The following is a 12,529-nucleotide window of genomic DNA, read 5'->3' on the forward strand; positions in this document are numbered from 1 at the left end:
AATTTACTATTCGAATAGACTGAATAGCACAATGAGCAAATAATTCTAATAGCCTGAATATGTTATTTCGTTTGAATTGATGTGACATAATTTGTAATTCTCTATTTTAAATTCTGTGGTAGTATTTCAAATACAATATAGAAAATATAATCAGAAATAATTAATTACAAGTTAAATTGAAAATATATTCCTATAATCCAAAATATACTGTAATTATTGCTAAAATTTTAGTTGCTTTGTATTCAAATACTTACTGAGATATTCAAAACAGAGCAAATGTCTGAGTCAATCAAATGTTTGTTTCAGCTCTAGTTGCTAGGAGACCCTAAATTCTTACAACCTAACAGGGATGACCATGAATTTACTAAGGCAAATCCCGCAAATATGTGGTGTCCAACATTTTATCCCCATATATGTACATATCATCCACACTTACCTGGATGCTTAGATTTTGTGAAATCATCACACTATAACGGAAAAATTGGATCAATACCAGACAAAACAATATAATATTCAACAACATTCAAAGGCTGTATTGTATACATGTATAGACATGACAACCAAACAATTATCATTGATACAATTCAAATTACAAACCTTACTAAACCAAACTTTATGAGATTCTCTGATGTAAGTTTTGTGTGGCTGCTTTTTGCTGCATTCTAAAAAATCTGGCAAAGGCTCATCAGGGTTAAAAACCACTATGTGATCATCTGTGCTACAAGTATCATCTGAATGGCAGAAAAATCCATATTCAAGTCTCCCATGATCAAAATGCAGCTGATTACAAACATCCTTCATGTGCTTTTGCATGACATGAACTATTTCAGATTGATGTGAGCTGTCAACATCTCGGTCAAAATGCCGTACTTGCAATTCAAGATAATATATTTTGTCATGTAAACGTAAAAAAACTTCATTACAGTTTCCATCTGATATGCAAAACGTTATCATATTACTATAATGTTTGGTGGTAGCACTGCCTAACTGATGTTTCCATCTCTCAGGTAGCTTCTCTAACAAATGCGCAACAAGTGAGCAGAAGAAACCACGTGGAAGAAATCCTGATTTAAACCGAATCAATAGAGGCTCGCTTAATAGAAATCTACAGTTATCACTGTACTGCATTGTGCTTGGAAGAGAACAGGGTAGGTAGTAATATTCAACTTTTTTATTATCTTGTTCTATTGTCACAGTGGTAATCACCTTTAAACCCTCCAAAATTTTTAAAAAGTTTTGTAGTTCTGTTTTGCTAATACCTTTAACTTTCAAATCAATACGTCCCTCATCAAGTAAGTATTTAGCTAAAAGTCTATTGTCACTAAACATTTCTAAGCTGTCTCCAGTAAAATGTATTATGTATGTCTTCTGCAGACAAATGCATTATTTCAGCTAAATTGGTAAAGAGCCACTGGTGATTAATAATCACCCAGTTACACAACTGAAAATGTAGCACAACTCCTAAAACATGAAAGTATTCCAAACTAGCTATGATTTCTTCTTTATCTGCTATAAAAGCATTTTCTTTTGCCATTTTTTCATATTCTTCATATGATATGTAATTTTTATCACGTAATTCTTGTATTTCAAGTTCTAGATACATCCATTTGACAGGTAGTTCAATATCTTCTGTAGTTTCAGCTAACTTTTCAACCTCTTGACGGATAAATTCAACTTCAGCACATTCCGTTTCACTATTACCTGCAGTGGTATTATCTACTGGAAATATATTGCCATTTTTTGGCTGTAGCAAATATTTACAACAATTTCTCTCTTTAGCAATTGAATACAGCTTTTCATCAACTGTTTTCATTATTTCTGCCTTTTCTTTTTCACCTCTTTTCCCAATTTCATCGTAATGTGTACCAATAAAACTGATATGAGATTTTTTAGCCTTTAAATGTGTACCAACAAGACTAATATGTGATTTTTTAGCCTTTACATACTGCGATTGAGTATGTTCAACTTCAGTTGATGGCTCAACTGAATCAGTGATAAAACTCATTAACAGTTGAATCATATCTAAATATGAATAATTTAGAAAATAAGTTGGAGCTTCATCATGTCCTTTTCTCTTATAGCGCACTTGCACCATGTCTTCAAGATTTTTAGTCAAGTCATGAACAACAAAGTTAATGGTGGGTACACTGTTAATGGCTGGTAACAACATTATGTATTCTGGCTGACCTCCAGTGTCAAGTATAGTAATCATTTTTACTGTATCGCCTATTTCAAAAGTATCAGAAAGGTCAGAACTATGTAGAATCTTGTCTTCCATATTGCTTTGTGGTTTGTCAGTGGTCAATGAATGATCTACATTGTCAGGTGCTGTATTAGTAGAACTTGACATTTGTTGAGATGGCTTCTTACTTACCAAATTACTTTCATAGAACATACGGTGCTTTAAAAAAGTCTTTAATTGACCTAATTGATTTTTGAAACCACGTTTTAGCCATACTGATTTACCTTCTTGCTTCAACAAGCTATAACTTTGTACTGCCACACCTTGTTTTGTTTCCAATATTTCAGTACTTTCATAGTTACCTGAAAAATCTGACCCAAAAAGTAAACAACCAAAACTTGATTTTCCAGCGGCAGCTGGTCCTGACAGCAAAATTTTGATGTGTTGAATCTTTATAACCATGTTGTTTTTCTTTGCTTCAGATAAGTATTGTAAATATGTCATGTCTTCAACTACATGACAGGAAACACAAACAGATAATAAACTAGCAATGAAAATTTTTGGGACACCATTATGTTATGTCAATAGCAACAATATTTTATGGAACACTGGATGTATAATACAGACCTTTCAATGCATAAGCCATTAGATGCTCTACTACTTAGCATCTTGAAAATCACCATTGCAAATTGCACAATGAACAGATAATTGTATTGTTAAGCACTTGTTTCATTACAGTAGGCAATAAGTTTTGCTAAAATCATTCACTTTGTGATAAAGTACCAAATTTTCTATGGAATCTGAGTAAGGTATACCATACTAAAACATTTGAGATATGGTGCCACATTAAATTAATTGCCTGATCTGGAAACCATATAAAGATACCAAAATTACTTACCGTATAGCCTAAACATTTTGGATGGAAAATGTTCGCTGATTTCGTGGTTTGGGGGGTTACCAACGAAAATTTATCCTAGAAATATTTAGACCTCCATATAGTCTAATGCATTTTGGGAGTGCTTGCAAATCTGTGAAATTTTTTTTATCAATATTTCTCAACCTCAAAAAATTTTCCCCTTGAAATATTTAGGCTATACGGTACATAGCATCAACATTACAGGTCCAATCAAAAAATCTTTCAAGATAAGCTGTTTTGGATACTTTTATGTACCACTCTGCATGGGTAGTTCAAAGATGCTGCCAGTGCCATAATTTGCATGTGGCACTGTTGCAGACCTCAGTGAGTGCTTTATAACTTATAATGCACTGGTTGTGGTTTTGCAGACTGCAATGAGTGCATTATGTACTAGTGGTAACATGGGCATGAGGGCCTTGCCTGATATGTATGCCCGACTGCCCAAGGGCAGAGGGCATACATATCAGGCAAAGCCCGAATGCCAGTGTTACAGCTAATATGTAACACTTACTAGGCAAATAGCCTGTACAGGGCGATCAATCACCTAAGCCAATATGAGTGCAGCCACTGGATGTACTGTATAGTAAAAAACTTTGGCGGTAAAAAAGTGTGACGAAACCCCTCTGTTGAAAAAATTGGCAGAAAAAACTTTGGTGATTGAAATAATACTTGCCAAAGTTTTTATTGTACAGTACGTAAGGATCTCGGTAAGGATAAAACGACAAGCTGCCAACTCATCAGTTAAGTATAGTGTAGTAAGTGTATAAGTAGCTAGTGTTGTTGTTGTAGCAGTACTTTTGTAGCTACTGATCTAACGACGTGCTAGCAAAGGCGTGCTTCTCTATCTCCTGCGATGCCGAGAGCAACTATATTTGCTTCTCAGTGAACTCCAGTAGCAGAGGTTATCACGTATATCAAAGTATTTGGCCAAATCCATCACGAGACGACGAACTAACTGACGTGCAAACGGGAAGCCGGTTGGAAATGCTATCCTAAGGAGTGCTTACAACTGTGGGACACATTCCTAGGAAAATCAAGATCTCCAAAGTCAGCTCGATCTTTATTGCGTGGTGGTACGAGCTGACCTTCATTTCAAGTTCTAGTTACTCAATGAGAGACTCAATGTTCTCGTATGATCATCTAAAATAATTGGCAAAAAAACTTTGGCAAATTGAATGCTATTCGCCAAATTCGTCAAAGTTTTTTACCGCCAAAGTTTTTTACTATACAGTATTATTATATGCATACCTAAAATTTTTGATTACGGGTCAGCAGCTAGTATGTTCTGGTTACAATGAACGGACATATCCTAGAAATATCACGGAGAATTTCGGTTATGCAAGTTTAATGGTTTAATCAGTGCTATGGAGTCGTTTATGGATAAAGTATGGAGTCCTAGATAGGTAAGCTTGCTTGCATAGTGGTTATTCCATGCTAAGTGGTTAACTTCGTGATGGAGGCGTGTCCGTATTCGAAACGTGTGGAAACGATCAATGAATAAGCTATAGCACTAGTTGTCACCTTAACCTAACCTTTTTCAACTCATAGGATGGTGAGGATAACAAAATGCTCTCCGTCTGAGTGGTTTTCATGGCGAAATTGAAGTTGTTCATCCTAATCACGTGAGTATTAATCAATCTCCACAATCGATTTCGGCATCAACATCTATATAATCACTGCCCTGTTGTAGCCTGGTCTACATTTCGTATGTATCCCGGGCGGCTCCTTTGATCTGACGTGTGAAAGCGTTACATAAGTTATAATGCACTGACCACAATGTAATATACAGATATTGCACTGGTTGCAGTTTTTTGTAGCATTGCACAAGTGGTAGCCAAGACCGCCACAACACCTCATTTGATAGGTGGAAAGACACCTCACAGTTCACTCACAGTCTTTTATAGCTTAACATGTAAAATTCAATTGTGGAACCATAACGTCACCAAATGTCACCAGACCAAACATCACCAATACATTTACCAAGCAGCCAATGACAATCGAAAAAGCTAGTCTATATGATATAAACATACAGCTCTAAATACATACATACATATGTATATACCTTACTATCTGGTGCTATCTGAGCCTAGATTAAACCACAGTCCATCCTCAACAATGAGTTGAAAAAACTATTACATTCTAAATAATCTTCACCATTACATTTGATTGTGGCAACCAGTTTTTGTCTTGCCACTAGATTTGAGTGTAGCCAGTGGAGGATTTAGACTAGTAGTGTTTAGTAGTTACGTTTGTTTACGCATACCACCGATAATCGGGTTGGTAATCAGTAGAACCCAATAATTAGAAATCAGACAAGTGGAATAGGGTTCCAACTATTACTGTTTATTTTTGTGGTTATCACAAAACATAAACAATTACCTAAGTACATTCCAGAGCGGGTAGTTGAAAAAGGCAGATGTGGGTGGACACAGACACGGACATTTTCAAATACACTTTTACATCTACACAACAGTTAATTGTCATACCTAACATTGTTCTGTGCAGTAGTCTTCACTTCTAGGCCCAGGCATAATCTTCATGTAGCTCTTATCCATTTATAAGCACAAGTGTGGAGGATTGGCTATTATAGACAATGTACTGTTGTACAAGTGCTCTAGAAATCTAATGCAGTTATGAAAGTGTAGAGATCCACCGTGGTAGGCCAGATCCAGAAACTCTCAGCTTTCAGTATAAGGCACAGGCACTTATACCTACTAAGGTCCTGGCTTGCAAGGCTGAGTTGGGGCATACCAGCTGAATCTCTGTGAGTATGCATTAGATTTCTATAGTGGGTGTACAATAGTATCAAGACACACGGTAGTGTGTCGTGCGGCCCAAGAAGCCGGCGCGCCACACCGTGAGTATATTTACAGGAAGAAAGTAACCGCGATTTTCATACCTTTGTAGCTCCATGATTCCTCATCCGATTGAAACCAAAGTTGCTACAGAAGTGCCGGCTAGGTAGGGGAGTCCACATTCCAAATTTGAAGAAAGTCGCTCCATCCATTTCCGAGATACGATCGGCCAAAGTTTGGGTTCTTTTTCTTCGTTTTTTCTTCTTTTCGCACACTTTGCAAAATCCCCCATAAAACACGAATTCGTGCTCCAATCGAGCTGAAATTTGGCACACATAAAGGGCTCATTAAGGCGATCGAATCTCAGTACCAAGTTTGGTAGGAATCCGATGAACATTCACCGAGTTATGACCAATTATTTGCGTAAAATAAGGTCGAAGGTCTGTCACGCCCACAGGGTAAACCGCTTGAAGAAATGAGCTGAAAATTGCTATGTAGATGGAGTAACTACCGTAGGAGTGCCTTTTTGTGATTTGAAAGGAATCCAGTTAAAGGCCATCGAGATATGACACAAAACCCAACCTGTGTCACAATTACGCGATCGATTTTTATGAATAAAAAACTATTAGTTTTCACGCCTACTAGGCAAACCGCTTAGAGCAGTGAGCTGAAAATCGGTGTGTAGCTGGAATAATCATCATAGAAAGTCCTTACAGTAGTACAGAAGAATCGGATTACAAACCACTGAGTTATGATTCCAAAGCCAACTACGTGTAACATATGCGAGATCGAGATACTCTAATAGAACAGTCACCCTAATAGAGCATTCAGCTAATTTATTTACTCCATTATAAAATTCTATTACATTGCAAGTTATTCTGTAGGGAGTTCAGCTGCAAACAGTTAATCTTATAGACAGTTCAGCAAGAAGCAAGTCACCCTATAGAGAGTTCAGCTACAGATATATCGCTGTAGTGATTCAGAAGAATCAGAACATTACAAGTCACACTGAAGAGAGTTAAGCTATAAACAAGTCACTGTGGAGAGGGTTCAGCTACAAAGAAACTACCCTGTAGAGAGTTCAGCTACAAACAAATCATCCTGCATAGAGTTCAGCTGCAAATAAATTACCCTGTAGAGAGTTTAGCTACATTTCGAGTCCCTTAGTAGAAAGATCAGCTGCGAACAAGTTATCCAGTAGGGAATAATAGACATGTAATAAATATATTTATATAATTACTGATAAAATCAAAAACAGTTAAAGTATTAAAAATCTGCCCTGTCTTTTTATTCTTCCTGTGGTAAAGAAATAGGATAGGTTAAAAAAGCCCCAAAGCCAGCCTATGACCAGCTTTGGGGTATACAAATACAAAAAGAAGTGATATCTAATCAAAAACAGCCAAGCTGTAAAAAAAGGTGCGGCCCCTAAAAAGGCCAAGGTGAAAAAATGTGAAATCCAAGGTGGCGGCCAAGAAATGGCTGTGATAGTAGGTTAATGGTAAAAATTTTAATAACGACAATTCAGGTGAATTTGATGCCGCTTGGTCTTGGCACAAAATTCACCTGAATTGTCATTATTAAAATTTTTACCATTAACCTATCATCACAGCCATTTCTTGGCCGCCACCTTGGATTTTACATATTTCTTCACCTTGGCCTTTTTAGGGGCCGCACCTTTTTTTACAGCTTGGCTGTTTTTGATTAGATATGATTTACGGGTACTCTGTAGCATGCTAGCCTATCTTCTGCACATGCGCTTATAAATGTATAAGTGCTACTCGAAGTTAATCTCTATCTGGAAGCGCAGTCTCTGCAAAGACTACTGTATAGAACAATGTTAGTTATGAAAAATAACTGTTGTGTAAATGAAGGTCAGCGGAAAAGGGGGACATGTGCCATTTTAGATTTTCTAAAAATTAGAATGGCTTATTTTAGCCATGTGAATAATATTGTCACTAAGTAAACAACAGAATTTAAAGATTCATGGCAGTCTCAAATTAATCTTCAGCAAATATTACAATAATTCAATTATGTCCAAAATTCTGTTTAATTCCCACTACATAGCCACCTAAATTTTCGAATGGCACTTGTCCCCTTTTGCTGCTGGCCCCTTCAAATGTAAAAGTGTATTTCGAAAATGTCCATGTCTGTGTCCTGTGTCCATGTCCGACAATATCCGCCTTTTCCAACTACTCTTCCAGAGCCTTTGACACCAGCCCTCCAGTGGTGCTTGCAGCTACTAAAGCTGAATAGACTAATACTAGTACTCATAGACTAATACTCACCTGCTGGCCTCAGCCCATTACAACTAATTTCTGATTATGGTAGAAACAGGTGTATAGGTTAACTATCAGTAAAATAGGGTAAAAATAATATCGGATATCAGTTTTGCCTTAAAAGTGAGACAACACGACTAATTAAATTATGAGAATCACAGGTGATCGCGTGATCACGTATCAGTGCTAGCATGAGCAAAACAGCGAATGCAGGTTAGTGCTATAGTGTTAGTGTTTCTCAATTGTTTAATGCCTGTAAAACCCGAAGGGAAGGTAATTCATAAAGTCTGAGCAGAGTTGCCACACCCGATATATTTCAGACCGCCAAAAAGAAACCACCTCAGAGCAAAGTTTACCAGTGCATAAGTTAATACAGACTTCATTTTGCTTTTACTTCTTACACATAAAAGCTGCTTTTACCATTTAATGATTTTGCTCAAGTGGGTGTGTACAGACAAACATAGATAGATAAATACATAGGTACACACATACTTTTACGAAAACAATTTCAGTAAACCAGGCACATGCTCAGGTGTGCCTGGTTTAACAATGGGCTATTAAAGTTTCACCCTTATCTGGTAAGTACTTTTGGAGTTATAGTGATAGACAGAAAGAAGAGTATAACAATCAATTTGCACAGTACCTATATAGAAAATAAATTACAGCAGCTCATTAAATCAATCGTACATCACGAGTGCAACAGACTACGGTGTTGGGAATTGTACCATTATATTCACCATGAACTGTGGTATTCATCAAGCTACATGCAATTTTTGGTCTATATCCACCTATACCATTACTCAAAAGGCTGTTCAAGCTTAGAAATGGCAATGATAAACTTACATTTTACCACAACGTAAACAAACATACACGTTTACTTCATCATAGGGAAACAAAAACAAATATATTCTTACTCTCCATAAAAAGGCAAATCTAGTATGCATTAGATATTTCCATTTTACACTGACTATTGAAGCGATTAAAATTTGCATAAATTTATTTTTGTAAAACATGTTTTTTTACCCAATGTATTTCAATGGCATTTATTTTACAAACAGAATTATGCAAACAAGTCAGGTTTTCGTTCAGCAGTTCACAATTCATACGTCCATGCATGGTCCGAAGACTGCAACTAATACTTTCATGTTATCATAGCTATCCACATGACATAACTGCATACCACAAATGCACGCATTCTTAGATTCTTCTGAAGACCTCTAAAGTAGCAAATATAAATCTTTTACACACCTGCTTGTTTGTCCTTATCTGTATCATGTATTAATTGGTGATAACCGGGTGGCAAAAATTCAAACTATTGCTCTTTGGTGAATTTCATGTCATTTGCTACAGCAATTATACTCTCTAAGGCAGAAAGGCGACTGTAGAGGCAGCATAAAAACTCACTGAGATATCCGTGCAACTGAGTTTGTGGCTAGCTGTAAGTCACAAAAATTTCACTGTATAAACAACAAATTTAGTTCTTAAGTATTTCTTGGGAAAAGGAATCAAACCAACATAGTCATTTTGCACCTACGTATCAATGTCATGCCACACTTCAGATATGTAGGGTGGGGAAATACAGGGAATTTAACAGTGGGGCTATATATGAAGCTTGTCAAAACCTCACTATGGCCCACTTCCTAAGAGAGGTTTCTATAGGGGATTTGCTTTACCCAGTTGTACCTGGGGACACCAGGAGTGTTATTCACATTGATAGGTGCATTAGTCCATTTCTCCTTTGACAGCGTGTATTAGAATTTTGTCACTTGTGAATGAAATTATAAATTTTGGCTAGTTCTATACACCCATTGTACTAGCAAAATTTACCATTTCAGGGGACAGGTGTATAGAAAACTCCTTTGTGTGGAAAAGGAGTTTTCCAAGGAGTTGTGATGTGTGTGGAAAACTCCTTTTTTCAAATCTGGTCACATATTAAAGTAATGAAAAACATCTCAGGTGTTAAAGGATCTATGATAGTAGGACCATGCAACATTGAAACCAGATCAGTACTGCTGACCCTGATGACCCATGCACTGACCTGATGGCAATCAGACTTGGACTTGATCTGGATGTAACCCGGATTAGGCATATGCCAAGAACTATATTATGGGCGATCATTCAGTGGCATGATTCCACATAATTTATGCAGCAAATACAGTAACATTTCATTTTCTGTACGTAAATGAAAGTGGATTCGTGTAGACCTATGTACAAACTCTCAACACACCATATTATTACATTAGTGTAGCTAATAATACATTAGTGTAGCTCCACATTAGTCTGTGCAACTGACCCTTTTAGGTTCCCAACTAACACCCCGTTCACATTACCCTCTAACCCGGTTAGAGCACGTATGGCTTGAAACAAGTTGCAGTGTGAATCAATTGAGCCGTGCTGAACTGGGTCCAGCACGGCACGACAAGGAGAGGTGGGCTGGCACAGGCTGTCCCGGGATAGCGTACAGTGTGAATGTATTCCGAGCTGGCCAACTCAGATTACCAATTCTGTAGGCCACACAGCAAGTATATTCTATGCTCTAAAACCATTTTTTTTCAAATGGCTACATGTTCCATCGTAGTTCTGGTAGCTAGATTTTGTAACAGTTACGCTCGAACGATGCGTTAATATTCCTGGTGAAAGGAGCACCCAATAGCTTAAGCATGGCGTCTATAACATTGTACAACTTACTTCAGCTGGTTCTATGCTTCCTCGATACAATTCTAGTACCTTTTTTTAAAGCACCTAAATAGTCAAAAGCTCGTGCGCTTGTCTTAGCTAATTATTTTTCGGTGCTCGCACTATTGAGCTCGTGTCAGTTGCAGTAGTGTGAACAAACCAAGTTCAATAACCTGATTTGAAAATACTCTGGCTAACCTGGGATAGTGTGAACGGGGTGTAAAAGGGGTCAACTAACCAGGCCAGCTAAACAACAAACAATATCCTTAAAATCTGACGAAAAATGGTCTGCTGCAAAATTAGTTTCTGCAATATTGAGTCTATACAATAGACTAGAGACCATGACTTTTATAATACATAATAACAATTGATTAGTGAGCATGGATCATTGTAAGCCTTGGGTACAGTGTGTATGCCCAAAACACAAAAAAATCATGCAAAGAAAGCAAGTTTGTAAAGTGAGTTGCAGCCTTAAAAACTTGGTTAATACAGAATCGATGGCTGAGATTAAGCTGTCAAAGCTAAAACTGATTAGCATCAAATTCATTGCAGCTATTGCTTGGCTACCACCTTTGATTTTACAACTTTTATAACCCAAGTGTTCTAAAAGGCTGCACCTTTCACATTGATATTATGTTTTATCATGTAAGGAATGTTCAACAAACCTGATGTTCCACTAGAAAATTGAGTCAGTTCTTTCAAAATCTCTTCTCTTGCTTTTGCAAGCGTTTTAACTCTCTTAATTGCACCCAGTAGTGTTGCCCAGGTTTTGGGACCAGCACGTGCCCCGTTATTTGTTGATAGCCAGTCTTCAAAAAGTCCTTTGCAACTTTCTTCTGGATCTTTTTTGTGTTTTGCTTCTATACCATTTACAGTGGTAATCTTATAGTACAAAGCAAAAGCAACATATCTCCAGTGTGCGTAAACCCTTGGAACCACAATTTGATGCAGATCAATGATTTCTGGTTCTATAAGATTGATATCACCAACACAGGTTAAATGGTTTTTTATTGGAATACACTAGCCAACTCACCAGAATTCAATTGCACCTCAGGTACTTCTTGTTGCATTGGTGATTGAGGTGCTGCCAGATTATGCAAAAAAAAGAAAGAACTGTTGAATACATAGTAATCATTTAGTAAAAATAATATGCATAGGCTATAATTAGCAATACATCTAAGTAGAATTAAAGCCAGGCATGCACTCATGCACAGGTCTCCACATTGCAATGTCTAATGTATGAAGAGATACATGCATGCATTAACAAGAAATAGAGGTGGTATATCATATATCAAAAACATAGCAGTCCTAGAAGGCAGTATATTTTTGTTTTGATATACAGTATGTATACACAAGGTTATAGTTTGCTTTCATCATCTTTGTTGAATGTTTCATTTTCAGTTAATACAATGCACATAAATGTCTTATGAGGCCTAATCTTGAATACACCCATTCTGTTTGATCTCTGTTTACTACTACTAACATTGCTATAATTGAACCAGTCACTCCAGTCTAGACAGCAGTTCTTATCGCTATCAATCTTGCATGATATTTGGAAAGGTTGTATTATATAACTAGAATAAACTTTAGTAACTACATTGAGTTCAATAAACTATATATGCACAAGGTTGCACTCCTTAACTGTATACTGTATATCGTGAAATTTTCGAAAGTTTAATTTTCA

The 12,529-nt window shown here is 36.8% G+C and overlaps 1 protein-coding gene across 1 annotated transcript in view; it reads right to left on the reverse strand.

Annotated features, from left to right (window-relative positions):
• Positions 1–1,187: 1,187 nt before the first annotated feature.
• Positions 1,188–12,529, reverse strand: part of LOC136252147 (uncharacterized) — a 49,593-nt gene continuing 38,251 nt past the window's right edge. Inside the window, exons 6-8 of the mRNA XM_066044540.1 lie at positions 11,879–11,929; positions 11,511–11,813; positions 1,188–2,694 (exon numbers count right to left, since the gene is read on the reverse strand). Of these exons, the coding sequence (XP_065900612.1) occupies positions 1,322–2,694; positions 11,511–11,813; positions 11,879–11,929 (1,727 nt within the window). The 3' untranslated portion in view covers positions 1,188–1,321. The remainder of the gene's footprint in view (positions 2,695–11,510; positions 11,814–11,878; positions 11,930–12,529) is intronic.

Source organism: Dysidea avara, chromosome 4, assembly GCF_963678975.1.
Source record: "Dysidea avara chromosome 4, odDysAvar1.4, whole genome shotgun sequence".
Taxonomy (NCBI): Eukaryota; Metazoa; Porifera; class Demospongiae; order Dictyoceratida; family Dysideidae; genus Dysidea; species Dysidea avara.